Here is a 27686-nt window from a genome sequence, read left to right as displayed (position 1 = left end):
TCTCCCATCTAAAGGTATCACGTATTATTACACATTTACAAATGACACATGTGTGTAAATGGAAAACAAATTATGAGTGAAGTGCATTCTCAAGTACTCAAACTAGGGACCATTGTTGTTTCGTGAGCACACCTTAACCACTAGAGTAAATGCTCCATGCGTAATAAATTTGCAAACTTTATTATATATTTTGATTTAGATTAAATTATTGTTAATACAAGATTTAAAAAAAATGAATTTAATATTTTTTATATTTTTAAATTAAAATATTTTTCATAACTATTTTTATATATTTATATATGAATGATATTAAAAAGTAAAATTGTATTAAAAATTCATTTAGATAATCCAAAGTAAAATAACAACTTAAATCATAAAAACGAATATATAATTTGAATCTTAATTTTTTCTTCAAAAATCTTTTTAGAACTATCATCTACTTTGCCTTAATTTTTTCTCTTATCTTTGGTTACCGTTAGTATCTTTTCTTCTTCATCTTGGTGATCGACTTCGACAACAGTCTTAATGATGGTCACCGACCGTCAGTATTCATTATTTTCCTTTATTTTATCATATCGTTTTTTCTCTTTTTTTAATTTTAAATACATCTGTCTTTATGACACATTTTATTTTTGTCTTTATATCACATTTCCTATACTTTTATGACATGTTTTTTATTGTTTGATTGTTGCTTTTTTTTATTGTCTTTCTCAGGATTGGACTTGTCATTACCACAAACGATCAAGTTGGCGCTTATTTGTTATCACGATGATCTTTCTGCTTTGGACCTCATATTGAATTTGGATACGCGATTTGTGTTTGTGGATAGTTTTTCACGTTGCTCAACTTTGATTTGTGATTTTTATGTGGTCTTTTAATAGCTTGATTCTCTTTTATGGTTCATTTATCTATGCGATCAAATCTATTCGTATGTACCTTTTGTTCAAGTTTATTTTGATAGATTTTTAACTTTTTCCTTGTATGATCCTTTTGTGATCTTAAGTAGCTAGTTTTCTTGTGGTAATAATTATTGGAAAATGTCTTTATTATGTGTTTTGTTTACAATTATGGTTGTAAAACTTTATTATAATTTAGATATTTTATATTTTTAATAAAACTAGATGTTTCTATTCAAAAAACTCTTTTTAGAATGCTTTCTTATTTACTTTAAATCTATAATCATTTAAAAATAATTATAAAAATAAAAAATAATTTAATTAAAAAATATAAAAGTATTAAGCTCATTTTTATTTTTAAATCTTACATTAACTACAATTCAATATATATATATAATTTATTTATTAGATTTATTCCAACAATTTAATATATGTGACATAATCTAAAACAAAATATATAAAAGAGATTGCAACTTCATTGCAAAATGCAACATTTAATAGTTGAGGCGTGACCAAGGGAACCTATAGACTTTTAAATTAAATTAAAATTAGAATTAAATTGATAGAATCTGTAAGTATCGAGAATCAAATGTATAATTATACTAATTTTGTTAATCCGAAAATAAAATATTGAAATAAAAGTTTAAGAACAAACAGTTTCCAGAAGATTCGACGAGCGACATTAGGTAAATTAAACTATTTGAAAATAAAAAGAAAAGAGAAACAGATTCTTGAGTATTCAAAATGTTTCATACACGCTTTCCCAATTGTACGCACTACACACCATAATTGATATTTTAAGTGTTTATATACAATTTGGCATTTAAAATTTATTTTTTTCGTTCAACTAAACATCTGAATTTAATATTTTAATTTGTTAAAAGTCTTAAATATCAACTTAGATATGAGGGTTAAGTTTAAGTACATTAGTGAATTAAAAATAATTTTAAGTATAAATTATGTATTAGAACCAAATTAAACAAGAATTAAATATAAAATTAAACTTTAAAACTAAATTCAAATATAATATTAGGGTGAGCAAAACTCGACTTGACTTGAAAAAATCAAACTTTTTTTTCAATTTCAAGTTATTCGAGTCAACTCGAATTATAAATTCGATTTTCGAGTTTGATTCGAGTTGAAATTTCAAACTTTTGAGTAACTCGAAAAACCAAAAATTTGAATGAGTATTTTGACAGTTTTGTGATTTAGTCCCTGATTTCCTATTCCTTAAATTCATCCTTCATTTTAAGTCAATTTTTACCAAATTTGAACCACTTGCCCCTAAACAATCATAGAATACATGTGTACTTTCAATTCAACTTTTTGATAACAAATATTTATTTTTTTCAATTTAGTCTCTCAATTTTGCATGTTTCCATATTTCTTCAATTCATTCTTCAGTACGTTTTTTTATCAAATTTAAACCACATGATCTCCTACCACTATAGAATACTTATGTAACTTCAATTCTTATTTTTCTAGTAAAAATATACTCTTTTTTAATTTAGTCATTTAACTTTACATTTTACTCAATTTAGTCTTTTGACTACAATTATTTACAAATTCTTTCTTCACATCAATTCTTTGACTATTTTATACTCTCATTAATCTTTTGTCCTCAAAATACCTTATTTGAAATATAATATTGTAAATATATTTTATAATTTTAGATTGTACGTGATATATTAAATAATATTGTAATGTGAAAAGAATATGAAGATATATATATATATATCTTATATAGTTAGAGAAAGTCAAAAAATTAGAATAAATTTGTACTATAATACTACAAATAATTATAATTAAATCTGCATAAAAACTCGAACTACTCGACTCAATTTGGAAAAAAAATCAAGTTAAGTTCGAGTTATAAAATATGACTGGTCAACTCGAATAACTCAAAATTTTTGACTCGACTCGACTCAATCGAATACTTACCCCTAATTAATATATATTTATCTATATGTTAACAACTTAGAATGGAATAATTTTCAAACACGTTCAAATAATATCATGTTAGAAAATAATTGGAAAATCTTTATTCAGAATTTTACTGCATCCACTTCTCACTTTTATCGTAAAATAATATTTTTCGTCCACTGTTGCTCTTAAAGTACAAGTTTATCTGAATTTACATAAAAATTAACGAGTTAAAAAAACTCAATACCAGTAGGTTAAAAAATGGTAATGTATTATACTTGCAAAGATTGGGTGTTTTGGTCATTTCGGCATTCAAATATCGATGTATCTAAACGCGTGGCGCCGGCGCGTGATTGTTGGAATCATATGCTTGCATTATATTATTGAAATAATGTACGCTCTAACCAAAGCTCCACCGCTGATCCTTCTATAAACCAACCCATTCCAAACAAAGCACAGTAAAGCTTTGATTAGTAAAAAGTAAAAACCCGCCTTCAATCTAAGTCAAAACCAATGGCCTCATTCGAGCAAGCGCCGCCCGGAGACGCGAAAATTGGGGAGAAGATCTTCAAGACTAAGTGCGCCCAGTGTCACACCGTAGAAAAAGGCGCTGGTCACAAGCAGGGTCGGTCCTCTCAGATCTGATTTTGTTGTTTTCTGATTTGTTTTTAATTTTCTGTGTTTATTAATGAGTAAATACAACATCTGTCCAATTTATTCCATGTTGATATCTTTTAAAATATTTTGCCAGAATTGTCTTGTCATTTGTTGTTCTCAGATTCGGCAAGTTTTCTCTTCGTAGACATAAACTGATTTAAAAGAGGCTCTTGAATTGAGAAAGAAAAATAAAGGATCTCTTAAGTTCCTAGGTTCCTTAGATTTGCATTGAAACACAGTGATTCAAACTGGTTTCTATGTTGATACAGATCTCTTCTTGATACAATTTGATGTTTTTATTTTTACTACCTCTTCCAAGTTCAGTGAAAAATATGTTGAGATTTGTTAAATTTACAGGGCCAAATCTGAATGGGCTTTTCGGGAGGCAGTCCGGCACAACTCCAGGGTACTCTTATTCCGCTGGTAACAAAAATATGGCTGTGAATTGGGGAGAGAACACATTGTATGACTACTTGCTTAATCCTAAGAAGGTATGTAGGAGTCTTTTTTTTTTCGTTTTCAGTATAATATTATAAATTTTACTTGTTATTGTAAGTGCATTATGTGACTGTGGTTATTGTATGGATTATTTCATGTCTATGAACCAGGGCTGTTTGGTTTCATATCAAATGTTGTAGCTTATCTTTGAACTTTCATTTGGGATCATATATTTAGAGGATCAAATATTCATTTGTAATATCAGCTAATTATGCCGATTTAAAATAACATGAGAAAGATTAGTTATTTACTTTTAGAGAGGAATAGGGGAACTGTGTGCTAGGTCACAAACCAACATGAGAAACCAATGAAATGGACGTGTTTGGTATTATTACCTTGTTGGCAGCAAAATATTAATATAGCTGTTATGTATTGATCATTAGTGTCATAAATGACAATTGACATTAATGCATACAAAGGGTTTTTATCTGTTGGAAATTTGAAGATACACTTTTTTTCTTTAACATAAAGTGGCAAGGATGTTATTAGCACAGTTTTATTTACGTACAAAGGATGAGCATACTTTGGGTCCAAAGAAATCGTCTCTTGTTGATATTGTTTTGCATCAAAAGGTCATTTTTTACAAGACTTTGTAGTAGCGTAGTCATTGCTGTTGATTTCTGTTGCTGTCCCTGTAGGTAAGCTATCTGGATAGTTAATCTGATTTCAGAACGACAACGTATATAATATAGATTCATGATTACTTGTTGGCTTTATGCTTTTGGTGTTATTAACTGGATTTAGCTTAGGTATGAAGTAGATATCTCTATACAAGGACAGCTAAGTTTACTATCATTTTTTGCCTCAAGCATGGAATTCATTGTTGTATTGGAACTGATTCGTTTTGCTGGTTAAATTTGCTTTTGTAGTACATTCCTGGGACAAAGATGGTTTTCCCTGGATTGAAGAAGCCACAGGATCGTGCTGACCTTATTGCTTATCTGAAGCAATCAACTGCTTGATGGGTCTGCTTCATATCAGCTATTTTGGAACAAAGGAAGAGTTTTGCACTGTGATTTTTTTTTGACATGATAAAAAAACTAGGCGTTTCTTGAAATAAATAGGAAAAAAAAAACAATCCAAGATAATATGGGCTTTGGAGTAGAACCGAGTAGTTGAAAGATTTTGTGTACGATTACGAAACTTTGATGATTATTTAAGCTCCAACAGTTTCACTGTTAGGTGGGCGTTAACTTCTTATGATGATTTTAATTCTCGATGAGATTTGAATTGGTGGATATGCTGGGTAGATTAGAATTATATATTCATTTAGACTTTAGTGAATATCTCATCTTTCCAGAATGAATACTTAAATAACTATCGACACATCTTCAACCCTCGATTAGATTTGTCTTTTTTCCTTTGCAAAAGGGATTGAGATTGGGAAAGAAATAGGCAAGGTTCACGATTTGGCCTTTTTCACTATGGTTTTTGAAGTATCACTTCGTCTAATTTCATTGATACCATTTAAAAAGATAGGTGTACATCTGACCTCTGAGAAGATGTTAGTCAATGGTCCATCAACATTCATCAATGCCCCATCAACATTCATCAATGCCAATGCAATATATGGATGTTTCCATTGATGGTATGGTTAAAATAAAGTCAGGTGATGAAAATAAGTATGATATAGTTTTTGGGCTAAAAAATTATGGATGGCAGAAATTTTCAAGTTAAACTCTAAAATGTTAGAAATGATTACTATAAACAATAAAAGGAGCTGTGTCCAAAAGGATTGACTTCACCGAAGATTCGAATTCAAAAAATTTCGTTATTTTTGGATAATGAACCTAGAAAATGAGTGGAAAGAAAATGCAAGAGCATAAGAACATCTTAAAGCAGATGAGAGGGAGAAGTAGATTTAGTTGTGTGAAAAACAGTGAGGAGAGATTTTCATTTATAAGAAAAAATAGAGGGATAACTTGATTAAAAAAAAGAGAATTTTGTTTTTTAAAAAATAAATTGTGTTCAAAAGATACGTATTATACATATTAAAGATGCATGATATCACAAATTAATTAAAGTAATTGGTGCCAACATCACACGTGAATGCGTTTTCTTTCCGATTACTTAATATGAAATAGTCCAATTCTTTTAAAGAAAAAAAGAAATACATTAGAATAATTCATACTAAATATGAAAAACTAACCAGAATCTAATCATTATAAATCATTAAGAATTAAAATACTAGATACGAAAACGTATCTGAATTAATTGATAGGTTAAAATATTTAAATCTTTCTTGATTGCGATTTTTCAAGAAGATAAAATTCTCTTAGTATAAACTCTCTGACGGGATAAGATATATTCTTTGGGACCATAACCAATTTATATAGCTGATTTAAGAATCAATTATTGTCTATACTTATAACTCAGTCCCTCGTCGAATTATAAATACAACTTTAATATTATATATACTTTTATTTCCATAATACTTCTTATACCTTATGACTTTATAACATAATTGCTTAATTTATGTCATATTTTTTTTATAACAATATACATTAAAAATATGTGTCCATAATTATAAATTTTAATCCAATAATTTCCCGTTTGGACAACATATGTTTTCTGATAAATGTATACCTTGTTAGTTCAAAATTTGTTATCATGCAATGCGTATTATATAACAATCTCGTTCATCAACTATATCTATATAGGATTCAAACGGCCTTTGCCATATCACTCATGACTAAACCCATCAACAATCATGTATACAAACACAGTTAAATGACATAGAACAATCATAGAGCGTAGCATGAAAATTGCATGCAACATGAACTGCACATGTCTATTTTCAATTGATCATCTTTAAATAATAGTGAGATCAAATTTTACCAAAACGAGAGTATGTATAAATCAAAAACAAATTTTATTTTTGTATAAAATAATCTTAAAATAATATACTTAAACTAAAGCAACTAACATTGTGTTATAACAAACAAACATTTTAAGTTACGAACTCTCACTATAACTAAATTTTTTTAAATGATATTACACCCACATAAGTAGTGTACTCATGAAAGATTTTGGGTGACAGTTCATTAATAAGCGCGCAATTATGAGTTTGTACCAATATGCTTTATAAACACATAACCACTCTTAATTTTCTTTAACAACTAGCAACATAATGTTTATGTGTTTAGATTTTTGAGGGTGTGTCTGTTGTATATAGAATAAACGATTGCAACTTTGCTGTCATAAAATAACTCAAGTAATATTTCTTATTAATCCATAATTAGCAGTTCACGTAACAAAATTTTAAATTCTAATAAATCAAAATCCATAAACCTGATGATTTCTTACTTACTAGACTTGCGATATGTGAGCATGTAATATTTTTGTTCTTAAACCTTATAAGAATATAATATGATTTTAGAGTTTTCAATTGTGCAAAATTACACAAACACCAAAAAAATCTTAAACTTAACTTGGTTGAAGTTCAAATTCGAACCTGAATCTTAAGTATATGAAAATATTATATTGTATTTTTAAAAAAAATCAACACATAAATGTTAATGTTATTAATAATTTAATTTTTTAAAAATAAAATTTTAATATTTTAATTTTTTGAATTGTTTGCGAGCTTTTCGAGTCGAGTATCAAGTAGCTCGTTTCGGCTCGTTAAGAACTTGAGTCGAGTACATGCGAGTCGAATATTTATCGATATTTGATCGTAGCTCGTTTCGGCTCGTTAAGAACTTGAGTCGAGTACATGCGAGTCGAATATTTATCGATATTTGATCGAGTCAATCTCGAATAACTCACGATCTATCCCGTCTCATTTATAAAGCATCCGAAGTTTATAGGTGTTAGCCCAAGGACAATAGGAAAAGGACGGTTAAAGGAAAGGGATGTGGGTAGAAGAGGTGTTGACGTCCAAATAGGGAAGGAACTCCATTGTAGTCCATGCAGACCAAGGGACTGTAGTTGGACATTTATATATACATTAGCAATTAGGGGATGTTTGGTTATAGGAATTAGTGGTTGTACAATGAAAGCATATAGTTGTTTTGGAAGAATAATTTCAAGCTAACATGTATGAATATGGTTTTAATCTTTGGTGAAGTTTGATTTCATTTATATGGGCGGACAAAGGAGCTTAATATATCACATGAATTTGGTTGACACAAGTACATTGCCGACACTCATATTCCTTTGTTAGTTGCATGTAATTTTGTGTAGGACCATGCATCAAATTCTAATGTTTAATTAAAATAGATGCTAGGAATTCTAATGTCCAATGAATGATTGAAGTAACTAATAACAATATTTTGTTTGACATCTACCATTATTTTTCTGCACAAACAAAACCATCTTTTTCGTGTACTGATGAATGAAATAAAAAAAGGCAAACACCAATGCGCTCATTGATTCTTCTGCTTCTTTGTCATCATCGCCATAGGAATCTTAATTCAATTTCTCTCTCCGTCGGAGGAGGCAACCGAGAAAGTGGAATAAACGCCGACGTGTTAAAATTTAAATACCAATGCAAAAAACAAGCAGCCTGCCAATACTTTTATTTATTTTCTAAGACGGTGACCCGCAATAAAGAGCATGTGCTTTGAGGCTGTCTAGCAACACATATTTGTCTTCCAGCCTCAACTTTTGTCCCCACCATTTTTGGTGTTGCTCTCCTTTCATCTTCCTACTACCTTTGGTTTCCCCTTTCATTGTTCTAGCATAATAATTTCTCTCTTCTATATGTGACCTCCACTAACCTTCTTACAGCACCGCCGACTTCTCTCGTTGTCTCTGTTCCACTTCCCGATGTTGCTATCCAAGAAACAACCTCCTGCTGCTGCAACACAATGGATAGAGAAAGTCAAGTACCAGAAACACAAAGAACCCTACTTCAAGTTCTTCGTTAATAATCCTGTAACAACCCGAATATTTACAAAATAATATTTAATTGAAATTGGAGGTTAATTGTGAAAATTGGTAAATTGTTGGTGACTAAATCAAAATTTATGAGAGTTTATAGGCCATTTTAGAAGTGAAGGAAATCCAAGGACCAAGCCTTGAATTTACCCTAAAACTGTCGGCAGCTTTGATTATAAGCGTACATTTGGTTCTGATTTTCAGAACCAAAATGCTCCCAATTTTCCTTTCTCATACGCAGTTTCCAACTCCGATTCCGACGCCGTCCAAATTCGATATCGTTTTAAAACCACCGTTGTGTTCATCATCGAGCGAGGAACAAACCCTTCAAATTAATTGAAGCGAAACGCGGCCAAACGTCGGGAATTTCCAGTCAAAGTAGCGACGGTTTTGTTAGCTCTATCGCCGAGGAAATCTTAAATTCACCGCTGATCGTTGCTCTGTTTACGACACCTCCCGCACCATCGTGTTCCTTGTGCCGTTCCGAGTTCACCGGTGTCAACCTTGTCCGCCGTAGACGGCGGCGCGTGAGGAGGTGGTGCAGTCAAAGATTCGGCCGATTTGAAATCGAGCTCTCCGCCGTTCAAAATTTGAACGATCGTTGTAAGTATCTCGAAATCGCTCAAAATAATTTTTAGAAATTTTTCCGGGATTTTAGGGCCCCGGAGGACGCCTCACGCGCCACACGCGCCGCCGTAGGGCGAGTGGCTGCTGGAAACCGGTTTAACGGTTTTCAACCGGTTCTGACCGGTTTGACCGGTTTCAACCGGTTCGAACCGGTTTGACCGGTCTGAACCGGTTTGACCGGTCTGACCCGACCCGACCGTTGACCCGACCCGACCCGACCGTTGACCCGACCCGACCCGACCGTTGACCCGACCCGACCGTTGACCGTTGACCGTTGACTTTCTTTGACCAAAACTTAAAATGGCTTTGACCGAGCATTAAACGACCATTAATCTTTTCCGAGTATACCTATCCTGATAGTTTTCGACGTGCCGAATCCGTTTCCATGGTCCGTTTGTCAAATTCGAATCCGAAGGTCTCCAAATCTACGGTCAAAGTGGTTGACTTTGACTTTGACCAAGAATTTAAATTTTCAGAAAGTCATACTTTATGTTTTTCGACGCCCTGATTCCGATTCCGCAATCCGTTTGGCCAAATTCAGACTCAAAATACCTCAAATTGATAGTCAAACCCGAAAAATGCTTATATAGTTAAGAAGTTTAGCTTTGAACAATTAAATAGGATTTGAGACTGATAAATATTATTGTTTGAAGGTACAAGAGACTCTCCGGATCGTTCGACAGCTCGACCCAGCTCTTCTAGATCAGTTAAACCACGTGTACCAGTATCACCCGTTCGAAAACTGAGCAGAGCGTGGTGAAACCAGCAATCAGTAGATTGTTATTTGAATCTATTGTCGAGGTGTGTTCCCTACTTATTACTGAACTGTTTTATTGGTTTTAATATGTGGTACACCGAATTCATTGGTTATTGTTTATTGATGCACCAATTTAATGTGACAATTTATGGAATATGGTTGCTATCTAATTTTTGTTTTGAAATGGATATGATTACCATGTTTTTGGATTTATGGAATTTGTGTCACGGTGCAATTGAATTTTGGAATTGAATTACGATGGAATAGCTCTGATCAAGCTAACTGGGCCTAATGTGACTCTTGAGGGCCCCAAGATGTTTCATTAGGTCGGCTTTCCTTTGCTGTGTGCTTAGGGTAAGCTATATGGACTTATTGGCTTGGGCTTAAGGATACAAGCTTCAGAGCCTATCCTTAAGTCGGCTTTCTTTTTGCTATGTGCATAAAGTAAGCTATATGGAAAATAATTTTGGGAACTACTAATGGTGTACCGGAAAAGGGTTTAAACTATGATTTTCAAAAAGTTAAACTCTTTTATGAATTTGTGAGATTACTGGACTATGATTGTACCTATTGTGATTTTATGGAAATGTTGGGACACACTGAGCCTAGCTCACCTTTGAAAATGTTTCCCCTTTCAGATACTGTTGGTTAGATACCTTGGTTCGAGCACTTGGAGGATCAAACATATCTCTTGAAGTAAATCAGATTGTAATTTTTATCTGGCAAGTTGACTTTATTTTGGTGACATGGACCTTATTTTAAAATATCGGATTTTAATGATAACTCTTTGCTAATACTGCTCGGTTTATTGTGATATTGAATTTGAAGACATGTTTTAAATTAAATTATTATTTATTAGTACTATATTTACGAGTTGGATTTTGATAGTATAATTTGTTTATAATTTCAGGTTATTTATAATGTGATTTTATATTGATGGAATAACGGTTTCGCAAAAATGTATTTAATAATCATAATGTGATCCACTAGACTTAGTCGAAACGCATAGGCCGGGTTTAGGGGGTTACAAATCCCCACTTCAGATACACTGCCTTTCTTTCCCTCTTTCTTTCTCTATGGTTTTTGTTACAACTCTTTTGGTTCCCACCCACAAAAACCACGCGCCTTGTTACCCCAACAACGTCAAAGTCATTGTCCGGGAAATGCAACGGAGATGTCTTGATTTATGTGTACGATTTGCCGGCCGAGTTTAACCTCGGCCTTCTCGACGACTGCAGCCATTTGAATGTTTACACCAATATGTGTCCCCATGTGGCTAACAACGGTCTAGGCCAGCCACTGTCCAACGTGAACCTTGGGTGGGACTCGGGTGAGTCCAACTCAAACCCCTGGTTCGCCACCCACCAGTTCATAGCAGAGATGATATTCCACGCTCGTGTGGAGAACCACCCGTGTCGCACGTGGGATCCCACGAGGGCTGATCTCTTCTACGTCCCTTTCTACGGCGGTCTGCATGTATCCAGCAAGTTCTGCGAGCAGAACCACACGATTCGGGACGCTTTAGCCGTAAGATTGGTGGACTACCTGCAGGAACAACCCACGTGGCGCAAGAATAACGGCAAGGACCACTTCATTGCTCTAGGTAGAACCTCGTGGGACTTCATGAGAACCGACGGTGGATCCGACTTTGGAGCAAACTGTCTTCTCAATATGCCATGCGTAAAAAACATGTCGGTGCTGACCGTGGAGAGGAATCCGTGGAAGGGTTCAAACCACACGGCATCCCCTACCCTTCATACTTCCACCCCTCCACGTCGGACCAAATGCTGATGTGGCAGCGCATGGTTCGGCGTTCAAACCGGCCCTACTTGTTTTCCTTCATTGGAGCCCCACGTAAGGGAGTTGGTAAAGCAGCCATTAGGGACGAAATGATAAAGCAATGCATGGAGTCCACACAATGCAAGCTGCTCAAATGTGATAATGGGAACCCCAAGTGCTACAGCCCTAGCGAGATTCTAAAAGTGATGAGAGAATCCCAGTTTTGCCTACAAGCTCCGGGGGATTCTTTCACCCGACGCTCGACATTCGACGCTATCCTTTCGGGTTGTATCCCGGTGTTCTTTTCACGACACACGGCGTATACTCAATATGCTTGGTTTTTGCCCGAGGAGGCCTCGGAGTACTCGGTTTACATCGAAGAGCAAGGCGACGAAAGTAAGAGAATAAAAGATGTGTTGATGAAGATACCGAAAGAAGATGTGGAGAAGATGAGAGGTAGGGTGATTGACATGATCCCAAGGCTCACTTACGCACACCCCAATGCGAGTAACAGCGATATTGGTTTTGAGGATGCCGTGGACGTTGCGCTTAAAGCATTGGCACGGCATGTGAGGAACATGAGACTATAATGCGTAAAGGATAAAAACAATAAAATTATTTAGTCTTCCTATTTGATGAATATCGTCTCTATATGCACGCACTTTAGGGTTGAGTTTATACAACCAAGGGTGATTTGACAAGTCCTTTATCAAAAATTGGATAAGAATTAATAAGTGTAATATTGTAAATCCTCCCTTTCTTGGGCCTGAAAATTCATTAAGCCCTTCATCACTGTGCGTCTCATTTACACGTCTTTTCAATCATTTTCGTCACTTTATCAATTAGATAGAGTTTTCAGTCTAAATAATGGGATACCAACTTTTGCCTATTTCATTGTATTTCTTAGAAGAAATCTTCACAGATATTCATAGATAAAACAAAAAGGAAATAAACAATCTTCACACTTATGAGTAAACGAGGAAGAAACTTGTGATAAACTTAAAGGAGATTTGCTGTTACCATTTATAATTTAAGGGGCAGATGAATATGCCTCTGAAGAAACATTACCACCCTCTTCAACTTTCTTCAAGCCATCTCCAATCTTATTCTCTGCCGACTGCTTGGCCGTATCGTAAGATGCGTGTAATCCGAATAAGAAATAGTACACCAACAGCACAATAGTCCATATACCAAACCTCGCAAAAGATGCTCCCTCTATTGAGCCCAACAGGAAAATATTAATAGCAATGGAAGCTGATGGCAACCATGGTACCAACGGTACGCCCCACAGTTTCGGATTCCTAGCTTGGGGAACTGATACTTGAAGTGCTAGAGTAGCTAAGAACCAAATTGGCACGGTGATCACATAAGCAATCCAATCATTTTCGTCGCTTAGACCCCAATAAGCTGTTGCAATTGAAGACGCAAGCATGAACACGATGCAAGCAATTAGCTTGTTACGGTTTGTTGTAGTCGTCTCGCCACTGAATAACGGCGAACAAGAAGAGCCAGAGCCACAAGCATGAAAATGAACAATGTTGATATTGATAAAAGATCAGCAAGAATCGGAAGATCTGTAAAGAAGGCAATAATTGCCGTTGCGGTAAGCATGACGACGGTAGCATTAATTGGCGTCCCGGTCTTGGGATGCACTTGTGCTAGCCATGGTGGCATCATGTGAGTTCGTGCAATATGTGTTAGATACCGTGCTTGACCAACGGCACCGACGAGTAACACAGTTGTCATTCCTTTCAATGCACCAGCAGCAACAACGTACTTAGCCCAAGACATACCAGCGGCTTCAAATGCTACTGAAAAGGGGGCATCCGGGTCAATATTACCGAATGGTTGCATTAGGCATAATGCTACAGCCAGCAAACAATATGCAGCTGTGGTTATTACCATCGATCCAACAAGACCAATGGGGATATCACGAGCAGGGTTCTTAGTCTCTTCGGCCATCGTTGACACAGCATCAAAACCGACATACGCAAAGAAAAGCACAGCTGAAGACTTGAAAATGCCACGAACACCAAAGGGAGTGAAATTGGTGTAGTTTTTGGTGTCTGCTTTTACAAAACCAGCAATGATTATGAAGAGAATGACGACAACATGGATAATGGAAGCAATGTAATTGAAGCGTGATGAGCCCTTGGTGCTAAGTACAGCAAGGACACAGATGACACACACAACGACAACTGCAATAGGATCGAGATGGCCATAGTCGGCGGACATGCTATGGACTATGATGCGGAAATCATCGGGGTGGTGATTGCAAAGGGTGGCAAAATAGGAAGTCCATGACCGGGCAACCGCAGCACCTCCAATAACATACTCAAGGAGGATATTACCAGCAGCAATGAAGGCCATGAAATCACCCAACTCCACTCTAAGGTAGGCAAACGACCACCTGAAAAGGGTAAATGTTTAAAATATTGCTAGGTCATGTGTATTCCACAGGTAAAGTTTGTCAATAAATACATCATCTTTGCTAATCTGAACGCTTAGAAATGTAATGCTAAGTTTCTAACACGTGTCAGATTCTTATCTTCCTACACAACCTGCGTCCCACTCCAAGCTAGAAAAAGCTATTTTTCCATATGAAGTCAAAAGTCAACTTTTCTATACAATATGCCAAATGGACACATACTGAATCTTCGGCCATATTCTTTGAATCCTTTGTTTTTTCTACCAAGTAAGACTTTTCAAAGCAAGTGAAAAGGAAGGAGTTTTCTATAGATATTAACAAAAGCAAAATATAATTCAGCTTAAAGTTCCAGACTTGGTTTAAAAATTTCAAGATAATTTAGTATTAGTGTTTACCTGCAACGGGAATTTCAACGGCGAACTCAGTGTAGCAAAATACAGAAAGCATGGCCGAGATACCAGACACGACGTAGGATATAACGACGGCGGGACCTGAAACTTCTCTGGCTTGGATTCCGGTAAGAACGAAAATGCCAGCTCCGATGACAGCACCGATACCGAACCACATGAGGTCCCACCAGGAGAGGGTCTTCTTCATCTCATGCTGGCTCCGAGCCTTGATTTCGTGGAGCTCCGTCGAGTCAAGCGATCGGGTGAGCACCCGGTCCATGAACCTGGTCGGAGTTTCCTTGATCGCTTGGACATAGTTACCCCAGCTCTTAAACGATTCTTCAGGAAGAAAATCATCCTTTGCGCATGAACATCCTCGTCTCCTCACACCTTCGTCCAACCCCATCCTATTTTCCACCACAAAAAAAGGGGAGAATAAGTTGATTAATTTTCTCAGCCTTTCCCTTAAGCCAAACAGAGAGAGAGAGAGATAGAGAGCATAATATGTATGTAACTAAATGAAACAGGATCTTTATAAGTGGAAAAAGATGGCCAAAGAGACAGACTGGGATTGTTAAAGAAACGGAAAAACTAATTAAGGTAGAAGATTTATTCGGACAAAAATAAAACAAAGCAAGGACTGTATCTCAAATCCCAATCGCATCTTTATTAATTAAAAGGTTACTAAAAGTACTTGGATAACGAATCCAAAATATAAAAGAACAGTTTTTTCCAATGAAATAATATTAAAGAAAAACTTACTTGGAAAAAGATCTAAACGGATGATAACCCGGTTTAAGTTAGAAGTTAAGGGATCGCCGGCGATTATCTATACGGTTGCCGCCGATGGCACAGTGTGAGAAGAAAGAAAAGAAGAGGTGTTGAAGGCGGGAAATGCGTGAGAGGTGTTGTCTTTATTTATATCGAAGAAGGGCATTCACGGGCTGTTTCCGGTTAATGTTGAAAAGTCAAGTTTGGTAAAAGACAGTGTTTCTTACTGTTTCACTCTTTTTTACCTTTACTGTGTAATTATGAGAGGCACTATACGAAATTAATGGATGTAGCTGTCTTAAAATTGGAAAAGAGCGATTGTAGTATACGTATTGTATCTACACGTCGATTGAATGGTAAAATTTAATATAATCATTTAAAAATTATAAAACTAAAAAAATGTAAAAGTTATAATAAAAATATTATTTTGTTGTCAGTTAATTCATTGAAAGAACACAAGAAAAGAAAAGTAAATTTTTAAAAGTTAAAAGATTAAGAATATTAATAAACCTAAGACTGTACATAAAGTCAAAGCACAGGTCATGTGGAGAACGTATCCTTCTTTATTAAAATATGATAGCAGCGGATATTTGTGGTGGAGAACGGAGGTGTTGACTTCATGAATGTGAAAGCGAGCTCATTGTAAACCCCATAATTGCCGTATAAAGAGAATTAGGTTCACCAATTAATGTGCTTAATTTAATTCTAAATGTATATATATGTGTGTAGGCATTATAAAGAAAAGATTGAGATTATAGAGAGGATAACAACTAATTATGGGTTGAAGCAATAGACGTTAATAGCGGATAATACTTGTTATCATTTTAAGAATAAAGTCATATCAACTTCTAATTCAGTTGAATTTTAAAGAATATTTTTAAATCCAAAACTCATAGAAGAGAATAATTGATTTAAAAATCCAATTAAACTTTAAATATAATCTAAATATAGAAGGTCTAGAGGTGGAATATAAAATAAGCAAATGCAAGTAACTAGTTTCAGGGGAAGAAAATAACAAATCCATTTGCGAGAGGAAAGATAAGGTGGAAAAGTAAGCAGCTATGGTTTGACTAACGGGTACCAAGGAAGACGAAATGTATATGTGCCTCTACCATTGAACTTCCAAAAGAATATTGAGAAAAACTGAAATAATATGAGTTACGGAGTATTTGTCTTGTTTCTATCTTTAACAAATTTATAAAGCAGCTTATTGGCTGGTTAAAGAAAAGAAGGTATAAACACAAATTACATCCAGTGGGGAAGAAAAAAAGCTATGTGAATATAGTTACAACATCTCTGCGATATCCTCTTACCATCAACAGCCTCTGTACCTTTTCCACCAACAAATCCATGTAGCCGTAGGCCGGGTAGTTGAGAGGTGGGGGTAAACTTACAAGCACCACTGCCGTCATTCTTGAATATATTAATATTGTGGAATTCAGCTTCAGCGTTGTATACAGAAACTTTTCCACTTGTTGCTCGTCCACCACTACATTCTTTCCATCGGCCATCAAAGGCTTTCCTTGTCGCTTTGCTGTTTCCTTATTTCTGCCAAATAACTAGATACCCGCTTCCAAGCATCACTAAATGCCTCCAACGGCTCAGATCCACCCTCCGAATCCCACGACTTAATCGTTATAACAATCACTTCGGCTTGCATCCGAAGATCGTATAGGAACTTCCTCACATCAGCCATGAGGACCTCTGCATCAAAATCCTCCTCCGCAATGCACAAGACCTGAATCTTACAGCTCTCAAAGCTCCCTTTTGTAAGAAGAAGTTACGACAGAAGCAGCATGAGGCCGCCATCTACTCTTCCGATCATCCCCACACAAAACCCGAAAACCTAAAATTTTTCCTAAAAAAATTAAATCCAGATTTGAGGATTAAACCAAATCAGAGACTAAAAACTTAAGCTTTTTTTTCTTTCGAAGCTTCAATCAACACTTCTCCGAAATAGACTCCGAAGAAAAACCTTGGCTTCGGTACAACCCACTCTTCTTTACATTTTTATGCTTATTTAACTTACTTTTTTTATTTAAAAAAATAAAATACAAAGCTGAAAAAAAATAAACCAAATGTAAAATAACCTTTATAGTGCATTTTATTTATGACTTTCTTTGTGTATTTTGCTAGATCTCTCCTCTGTAAAATTTTCATTTTTCCTGAGATTTTTATAGCCCTAGTTTACATGTAAAATAACATAAAATTTACACTATTTTTCGTGATGATAAGTTGATTTGGGACGTGGATGGTATTCAGGAGGCCATGGGTGTGGAGGCAACGTGGAACATTTGAGTCCACATGCGTGGTGGCTGAGCTAGAACGAGGAGGGGCAGTTGGCTCCTACTGGAAGCTGCTGGAATATTGCTGTGGTGGAGGGACAGTTAGTATTCCTCTGGAAGTTGCTGGAATCATCACTAGAACTGTAACGTGGAGGGACACTGATGTTCAGTTGGAAGTTGTTGGAATCGTCGGCTGGAGCTGCAACGTGGAGGCTGCTGTTGAGGTAAAAATGGTGATTACAGCTTCACACTAGAATGTAAAGTACTTTGCCCTACATGAGCAATTTTAACACCATCACCATTGCCCATGTGCAAAGCATTATCACCTGTATACACCATACCTGAGTGAAAAAAGATGGATCATTAGTCACATGATGAGTAGCACCAGTGTCAGGATACCAAACAGGATCACTTGTAGGCTTCAAGAAAGACTGAGCACCAGAAGACGAACGCATGGAAACAAAAGTTGCAGGCGTCGAGGGTGCCAAAAATGGATTCTGACCAACTACAGAAGAACTTGAGGCATCATTAGAGAAACCAACTGAAAATCCAGAGGACGGATAATAACCAAAAGTTGTTGGGGAACAAAAAGAAACATCAGGAACTATCGAATAAGCTGGATATAGGTAAGAATGAGGAGCAAAAACAAAACTAGGATGTGAAACCGTATTCACTGCATGATTATACACCCCTGCATAAGGTTGTTGTTGATCTACCCCCGAACCATTCGATCGTTTTGAATAATTTCTAGCTGATGTACCAGAATCAGCAACACCCGTATAATCACGATCAAAACGGTGATAACATTTATGAACAACATGACCAAACTTACCATACAACTAACATTATGGTCTGTTGGAGTTATAATTTCGCCCACGACCTCGACCTCGATAACCACCTCCCTACTGACCACGCACCTGAGAGGAATGGTCATCGGAAGAGCCTTTTACACTCAACTCATAATTAAATTGAACTGAACAACATTGGCCAAAATTCCTTCACCCAAAAACATCTTCTGTCGGGCCTCACAATCAAGTAACATCTCAGTGAGAGTATCCAACGATACTTCCTATCTAGAAGCTATAGTAATTACAGACTCAAATTCCATAGTTAAGCCATCTAAAATAACACTAACATGTTCTTGTTCAGTTACAATACTTCCAGAAGCATTTAACATATCACAAACAGCTTTGACCTTTGCTAAGAATTTATGAACAGACAAACCTGATTTCTTTTGAGAATGCAAAGTATGGCAAAGTGATGAAATTTTTGCACTGGATTATGCACCAAACAAACGAGTCGCAACATTCCAAATAGCAGCTGCAGACGTAAGACCAGTAAGATGAGGCAAAATCTCCATACTTACAATGGTTAGCAACCAGGAGGCAAGTAGCTTATCTTGTTGCCTAAATAACAAAAATTTTGGATTTTCCTCAAGTTGCCCAACATCATTAGTAATAAATTCATTTGGAGCGACTATATTAGAGGAAATAAACTTCAACAAACCATAAACATCAATGATTAAAGACACTTGATGTTTTCACAACAAATACGTATTCTCAGTGAGTTTAACTGTATCATGTTTAGGTATATGTTGAATGGAGCTTATACAAGCAACACTGCAACTCATATGAGATTTAATCTGTGAAGCATTCTCATAACGAGTTGGATCAACCATAAGATCAACCATGTTAAACAACACTAGAAAGAAACACATATCTGATCTCAAGAAATCAAAGAAAACTGAAAACCCGATTCAAGAATCAAAACACGATAGTGCAAAGAAAACCAAGTACGAACACCTGAGCTTCATAACTGTCAGCAAGAAGATACACCACAACAGCACCAAGAATTAGCGACTAATACCATGTTATGATATAAATCCAGCTACTAAGTATAGCAGAAACAAGAGAGAAAGTAAAAGAAAACTTTGCATCTTATTATGAGAATTACTTGTGTACATGAGTGAAAGCTAACAACTTATTTATAACAACTATTAACAAATTCTACTCTTAACTAACTCATAACAACCTTTAATCAGCTTATAACTACTCAACTGAAACTAACTCCATTCTTCACACTAACATTCTCCATGTTGTTCATATACACTAACATTCCCCATGCAATCCACATCTTCAGCTTGACACGTCCATTAACATTCTTCATGCTGTTCATATACACTAACACCCCTTTCCCATGTGTACCACTTCCCTTTATAACCAAGATCAACAAGATCACAGTCAAGAAGAGTGTCTCAAAATTTATTCATTCTATGGGAGGATCTAATACGGCCAACCCTTTTCTCGCTTGCCAACAAAATCTCATTAAAATCCCCTACACAGATCCAAGGGAGGTCACGACCAGTACTAAGTTGTCGAAGACGGTTCCATGAAGTAGCCCTTTGGCTCTCAATGGGGCTGCAATAGAAACCTGTAAACCTCCAAGAAGTGGGACAATCTGGATCAATAATTTTACATCAATACGCGACGAAGAATAACTAATAAGAGAAACCTGCAGATGTTGCGACCAACATAGAGAAAGACCACCTCGAGAACCATCAGTAGCAACATAAAAACCGAATTGAAAGCCACAACTCCTTCTAATTCTCTCTATTCTTTTAGCCGAAATTTTTGTTTCCATAAGAAACATAATTTGGGGACGAACCTCTCTCAGTTTATTTCTGAGACGTCTAACTGCCCGTAGCTTCCCCAAACCATAGACATTCCAGCTAATAGTTTTCATTGCGGACGGCTGACCTGGTTAATAAGGCCTGCCGATAACAAAGGTAAGACATCATTTGAAACTACTGAATTAAAAACTCCTGATGTATGAGATTGAAGACTTTGGCGTTTGGGACCTTCAACGGGCTTCAGTGGGTTCATTAATTGGCTCAAAACGTGTTGAATTATTAGCTGTAGATGAAGATGGCACATGCATTGACTTTCCTTGAAATTCTCCTTGATTGGAATCATCAAGATTTGAATTTGCCAAATTTAGGGAGGCTTTCCAGGAGTAATTAACATTGTGATTGGAGAGATCCAGCTATGATTCCCAGAATTACGGGATCCTAATGCCACCGGTTCTCTCAACCAAATACTGGACGGTGGTGCAGCACGTCGAGGAGGAGCACGCAACGATATATCCCATTCCGGAACAATATGTTCAGATCCTCTAGCTATCTTCACAGGGCAGAAACTTTCTCCATGGCCTAACATTCCACAGATAAAGCAGAAAACTGTCATTTTTTCATAAGAAAATTGCACAAAATGATATTTACCATTAGACAATAGCAGCTTCTTTCTACGTTTGAGGGGCTGGCGAACATCTAATCTTACACGGATACACATAATTCCTTTGTATCCCAAATCAACAGCTTGTGTCATATTCGATGAAAGACCCAATGAAATTCCCTAAGGAGCGAGCAACCCTTTCGGACATAAAACCACGAGGAACATCGGAAATAAGAATCCAAAAGCAAAGATGGTTTAACGGGACAGTCTTCGGATCCTCACCATGTTGAAGCTTATGTAGAATCAGCAAGTGTTTATTAAAATTCCAAGGACCTCCCAAATCGAAACGATTAGCATCCACTTCATTATATAGGCGAAACAAAATCCTACCTTCTCCCATTTCCGAAATAGAGATCCCTCCCACCGGATGCCATACGTTTGCCAACGTGGAGCGCATCGACATAAAGTTGATAACACTTGAAGTGAGGAATGAGCCAACAAAGCAATGATCGTATTCTTCCTGGGATTCAAAATCTGGTTGATCTATTTCCAATACATCATTCTCCCCAGTACTAATGGAAAGTGCAGCCAAATCATCTTCAACCGTAGCCATAGATCATAAGAAACAAAACCACTGTACCAGCAAAGAACAAGAGGGAACCTGCTATGAAAGCAGAGAGAAAAAAGAAAGTAAAGGAAAAACAAGAGACGTGATACAAGAGCAAGAGCAGAGAGAAAACGTGCTATGAAAATAGAGAGAAAAAAATTATGAACATTATTATTTTATGTTTTGAATGATCATATACCTAAATATTTGATGTATACTATGCGAAATTTATATACTCAATTGATACAATATTCATATATTATTATGTTACAATGCATTGTAAAATATATCATTTTCTGTATATTTATGATTAAATCCTATATAAAAACATAATTTACTTAAATCAATAATTACAATGCATCATGTAGGATTAAATTTTTGAATAGTTTAAATCTAAATCAAATTAGATTCGAATTAATAAAAAGTTCTATCATGTCCAATCTATTACCATTCTTAGCGATGACCCCTGCTACTCAATTAATAGTTTCGTTTCTTCTTAATAGAGATGATAAAGATAGTTTTTTTTTTTTTGAATTGTTGAATATTTGGTGAGATATGAGATTTTGAAAGGGATACATGTGAAAAAGGCAAAAGTGGGGAACATCAGATAACCCAACTGCCAAAAGGGACTATGAATCTTAGTCTTTATGACGCCAACGTATTTAGTCGCATTCTATTTTTTTTTCCAGAAAGAAAAAAAAAAGCTCCTTTACGAGAAGATAACATCTTTTTCTCCGTTTAAGATAACATCTTAACCATTTTAAATAACAAACCAAACTATACACATAAAGAAAGAAAATTCAGACATGGGCAGATACTTGAAGAGCAAGTAAAAAAACACAAGGACGTGGAATTTTTTTCCTTGACAAATCAAATTTTAGCATAATTTTCAATATGAGAGGAAGAAGATAAATGGTGTAGTAATATGGAGGATGTAACGCATGCGGTTATTATTTCTCCGAATGTAGCCTTTTCTTAGGAAACTTGGGTAAGCTTCAAAAACAAAATGATGATCTCGAATTTATCTATTGTTTTGTGGAGCAATGAGCCTGAGTCCTCTATTAAGATATTAAGAGAGTTGATCATAAACTGAGTAGTATTGTATGATGGATCAATTTCTCAACAACTTATTGAATCATGGCGGGATGGATGACCTGAAGAGAATTTCGGTTAATCTGCAAACTAGATTACTCATACGTGCGAGCTGACCATGAATTTCATAAAAGAAGATTGATCTGAATTTGATTTTATATTTCTTGAGTTCGAAGAGCTTATATGTTTTATGTAATAGAATGTGTATATGACCTTTCAATGAACAAGTTTACCGGTTTATGAAACTTTCCGGTCCATTTTATAATTTTTATTTGTGAAATATAATTTTGAATGGTTAACCAATAAGATTATATTCCTTAAAAAGGATGTGAGGAGGAAGATGATAATATCAGAGATGTTTAATTTCATGGTAATATTCGCCTTCTTTTAAGAAACATTCATTGTAGTAATATTCAACTCGTGACGTGGATACTTTTTTGCTTTTGCTTTTATTTATTTTTTCAAATAAAAGTCTTAAATAGTCACAATACTTGATAGACAGGGCATTCATGGCTAGCGTGGAAAGGGCTTTTGAGCGGTAATGGAGCTGGAAAAGGCAGGGAATTAGGAGGAGGAGAATCGTTGGCTGTTGCTTAATTGCGTATGCGCCACCTCTCTGCTCATGTTACACCGTGTGGAGCTCACTATTCCCTCTTTTTTCCCTTTTCTTTATCCTTGAAGGGATCTCTATCTTTCAAGTTCCCTTTTGGCCGTTGCTTGCTTTAAATCCCCCCCCCCCTCTCATTGCTTTCCTTTCATTCCTGTTCTTAGTTTTGACGTTTCCAGACCCAAAAAGATCATTCTTTCAATACTCCTAATACATTGTTTTATTGTCGTTCTTCTTCTACTTTTTTAAATATTACTCGGAAATATTAGTTTCAGCTATGCCTGTGTAGATTGTTGAAGCTGGGTGCCTTTGGTATGTTTTTTTTTTTTTTTGGTTTTGTCTGACCCTGAGGCTTTGAATCAGCTGTCGTTGGAATTGCATTGGTATGAAATGGTTTCAAAGTTTTGATCTTTGGCCATAAACTTTAACATTTAGGTTGACAAGTCTTGTTAGAATCATCAATGTCCAATTGTCCACTTTATGATGTTATATACAGAAACTTGTTCATTATTCTTGTTTGTTAGTTTCTTTCTTCTTGTTGTCTTTGATCATTTAACCCAGGGAACTAAATTATTGGAAGGAAAGCTTTTTGCTCCTCTTTTGCTAAGTTTATGTGATTTCTTGATATTGAAAACTGAATTTGCTTTTGTTTGTAATGTATTCTTTGTGTAGGTTAAACTAGAGTAAGGGCAAGTACTTTATGATTCCTGGTTGAAGAAATGGGGTGTGTTGCTTCGAGGATCGATGAAGAAGGGAGGCTGCAGGTTTGTAAGGAGAGAAAGAAGCTTATGAAGAAATGGTGGGTTATAGAGGAGAATTTGCTGATGCTCAGTTGGCTTATTTGAGGGCATTGAAGAACACTGGTGTAACTCTGAGGCAGTTTTCTGAGTCAGACACATTGGAACTTGAAAATACATCTTATGCCCTGACATTGCCTCCCTCCCCGCCTTCCCCCTTGCCTCCTTCTCCTCCGCCGCCACCCTCTTTTAGCCCTGATTCGAGAAAGGCCAGTGACAATAGAAAAGGAGAAGTTGCCAAAGAAGAAAGCATAGACATTAATCAGGATGGTGGTTCTACCCCCCTGTTTCGTTCGGCGAGCTTATCATGGAATGATTGGGACATTTTTGAGTCTACTTCACCGCTCCATCGAAAACAGTCCGAAATTGTAGAACCGGTTGCCGAGGAAAATTTGGCGGGGAGAAAGGTGGAGTTTGAGGATGAAAATCAAGGAGAGGAGCTTGTTGAAAATATTGCAACAAGTCCTCTCCCCGAGAAGCCTCAGCATGGGGAAATTGTTGATGATAACTCATCAATGATGAGCTGGTATGATAAAGATTCTAGAGATGGGGCCATGGTAGTATGGAAGAAAAAGAAGAGCTTGGAGGGAATTATAAAGGAGTTAGATGACTTCTTTTTGGAAGCATCGGCTGGTGGGAAGGCAATAGCTTTGTTCACAGACAAAAATATAGGGGACAATTCTCTTCCGTGGAAACTCAACGAAAACAAAAGTAAGCAACCTTTCGTTGCTTAAAGACTTATAGTGTATCTTTTTCCTCTGTTTATTTGCCGCTTGATTTTTTGTGTGCTAACAACCGGGATAGGAAGTTTTAATTGTCATGCTTCCTTTCAAGAAAAAGAAGAGGAGCATCAAATAGCCTGCACCCAATAGCTGAGTTATACTCTATACTCATTATTTCCAAACATGTCCGTACTACAGAGAAGAGGAGCAATTCCACAAAGGTTTTTAGTGCATTGTCGTGGAGCTGGTCTTCTAAGTCTCTCCAGTTTGCAAGAGATGCTGTTCAGTGTGGATCTAACGAGCCGTGCAAGCCTGGTGCTCATTGTATTACTCTTGATAAGTTATATGCTACAGAGCAGAAGCTTTACAAGGAAGTTAAGGTAAGACTGGTACTTAGCCTGGCCATTGCACTAATACATGAATAATAAGAATTTCTATTTGATTGAGGTATCTCCCATCAATTTCGGTCTCCTTGTTCCATTGTGCATTACATATACGCTTTTACATAGCAGCATCAGAAATTTGTCAATGCTTTTACAGCATCAGAAATTTGTCAATGCTTTTACAGCATCAGAATCATGACTACTCCTCTTTGCCTCAGTTTTTATAACCCCTTATCCGGTTCCATACAAGTTTTCTTGTTCTCATGGATTAGATCATTTGTAGGAAGAAGAAAGTACCAAATTGGAGCTTGAAAGGAAATTGGCGTTTCTGCAAAAGCAAGATGAAAATCAGGACTATACCAAGACAAAGAAAATCAAATTAAGCATTGAGAATGTGGAGAATGTCTTAAGACGCCTGGAACATTCAATAAGTACGTCTTGTTCATCTATATTGGAACTCATTGATGAGGAGCTTTACCCCCAAATGGACACATTAACATCTGGGTAATATACTCGGTCACTGTTGTACATATTTAAAATTTTTAATGGGTTATTGATATACCTTGATGGAGAATAAAAACTAAAATTTAACTTATTGGATGCTCCATATAACCTCGCAATTCTAATGCAATGAAGTTATAAATCCGCAATTCTCATTAGGTAGCTTCTGCTGACGATTTGTTTTATTGGTTCAACATATCATGGTTTATAGTGTAGAATTTTCTCAAATTGTCTATTCTTCCCAATTACAGGCTGATGGAGATGTGGAAAATGATGTACAAATGTCATAAAGTTCAGAACCTTATTTCACAACAGTTGAATCTTGTGACCGATCTCAGCATCGACCTGACCACAGAATTCCATCATCAAGCCACAGCTCAGCTTGAAACTGAGGTTTCTTTCTGGTATTACAGCTTCTGTAAGCTCATGAAATCTCAGCAAGACTATGCCAGAACACTTTGCAGATGGATCCAATGTACTGATTGCCTTGCGAACGACAACCACCAGGGTCGTTGCTCATCTGCAGTTTGTAGGCTCTGTAAAGAATGGCAGCATGGGTTTGAAAAGTTGCCTGATAAAGTAAATATTTGCCTTTGCCATGAGTTTTACACAAGTATTGGGAATGTAGTGCACATGCGGCACCTATGCTACTATTTGCATTTCATACTTATAATCTGCTGTGGTTGCAGGTGGCTTCGGAGGCCATTTGGAGTTTTTTGTTGGCCATCCAAGTGATAATCAAACACCAGGCAGAGCAGCGCTACCAGCAAAAAAAATCTGATAAGCTCGAGGAAAGGTTGCAGAAGGAGTTGATGTCACTGACTGAGTTGGAGAAGAAGGTGGAGGGAAGTGTAGCAGATTTGGACGTAAACTCCAGTCTGAGTCCCAAGCATCCTTTATCATTGAAGCGTGCCAAAATTGAAGCCTTGAAGAAGCGTGCTCTTGTGGAGAAAGACAAACATCTCGACTCAGTCCAAGTAAACAAGACCATGACTTTAAACAATCTAAAAACTAGCCTTCCCAAATTATTTCAAGCATTAATGGGATTCTCAAAAGCTTCTGCTCAGGTCTTTGAGTCCGTTCATGATCATGCTCGACCAGGAATTCAAACTCCTTGTAATGATGCATCGGAGAACTCAGCTAACTAAACTTGACCGAATTGTGGAATCGTATTAAATGTTGTGTTGGACATTAGCAGAAACTGAACTGGGGGAAATAAAGCAAGACTATCCTTTTGATTGCATAAATATGTAGATATATTTGTTTAATTATTGAAGTTTTAGTGGTTATTGTTGGCTTTACATATAATTTCAGTATGGATTGACATCAATTGCACTGCAACTAATTTTAATTTTTTTCCCCCTTAATTATATAAATTTATAAAATAAAGTTTGATCATTGAAAACTAATTTGAATTTTGTCAGAAATTAGGCAGTACAGTGTTGTTTCATATCCAAATACAATTACCTGATATTGCTTAATTTTAAACTATTTAAAATATAACATTTATACTATTCACTCATAAATAAGATTAATACTAAAATTAGACAAAATTAAAGAAAATAACCCCTAATTAATATTACAAGTTCTTTTAAAATAAATCTCATAAAGCAACCCAATAGATATAATGTACATGCCACTAAAAAGTCAAAATTAGGATGTCTTACTGATATTGTCGGTAGGTTTGATTTTGCATAAGATACTGACAAGCTCCATACTTTACGGCCTCTATTTTACTCGAACCTACGCATGAAAATCATCACGCGCTAAGTAGAACTTAGTGAAGCAGAAATATAACTAGAGTGATATAAAACCATAAATTTCATAAAATATAAGAAATAAATTGTAATTTAAAC

At 35.9% G+C, this 27686-nt stretch overlaps 2 protein-coding genes and 2 pseudogenes across 2 annotated transcripts; 3 read left to right on the top strand and 1 right to left on the bottom strand.

The window, feature by feature from the left end:
- Nucleotides 1–3288: 3288 nt before the first annotated feature.
- On the top strand, nt 3289–5067 carry LOC120214712 (cytochrome c-like). The gene is made up of 3 exons (XM_039212538.1): nt 3289–3444; nt 3834–3967; nt 4844–5067. Exons 1-3 carry the CDS (start codon nt 3333–3335, stop codon nt 4934–4936), a joined length of 339 nt encoding a protein of 112 aa, XP_039068469.1. The 5' UTR covers nt 3289–3332; the 3' UTR covers nt 4937–5067.
- Nucleotides 5068–8729: 3662 nt separating this feature from the next.
- Nucleotides 8730–12623, top strand: LOC120214713 (annotated as a pseudogene).
- Nucleotides 12624–13001: 378 nt separating this feature from the next.
- Nucleotides 13002–15709, bottom strand: LOC120214710 (cationic amino acid transporter 1-like). The gene is given in 4 exon segments (XM_039212533.1): nt 13002–13506; nt 13509–14429; nt 14842–15242; nt 15598–15709. Coding segments are annotated over 3 exon segments (1779 nt in total). The 5' UTR covers nt 15242; nt 15598–15709; the 3' UTR covers nt 13002–13048.
- An 8064-nt stretch (nt 15710–23773) lies between these two features.
- Nucleotides 23774–27072, top strand: LOC120214708 (annotated as a pseudogene).
- The last annotated feature ends 614 nt before the right edge of the window (nt 27073–27686 follow it).

The sequence above is a fragment of the Hibiscus syriacus genome, unplaced genomic scaffold (assembly GCF_006381635.1).
Source record: "Hibiscus syriacus cultivar Baekdansim isolate YM2019G1 unplaced genomic scaffold, ASM638163v2 tig00110105_pilon, whole genome shotgun sequence".
Taxonomy (NCBI): domain Eukaryota; kingdom Viridiplantae; phylum Streptophyta; class Magnoliopsida; order Malvales; family Malvaceae; genus Hibiscus; species Hibiscus syriacus.
Note: the sequence above shows the minus strand (reverse complement) of the source record. Positions and strands in the feature narration are given on the sequence as shown.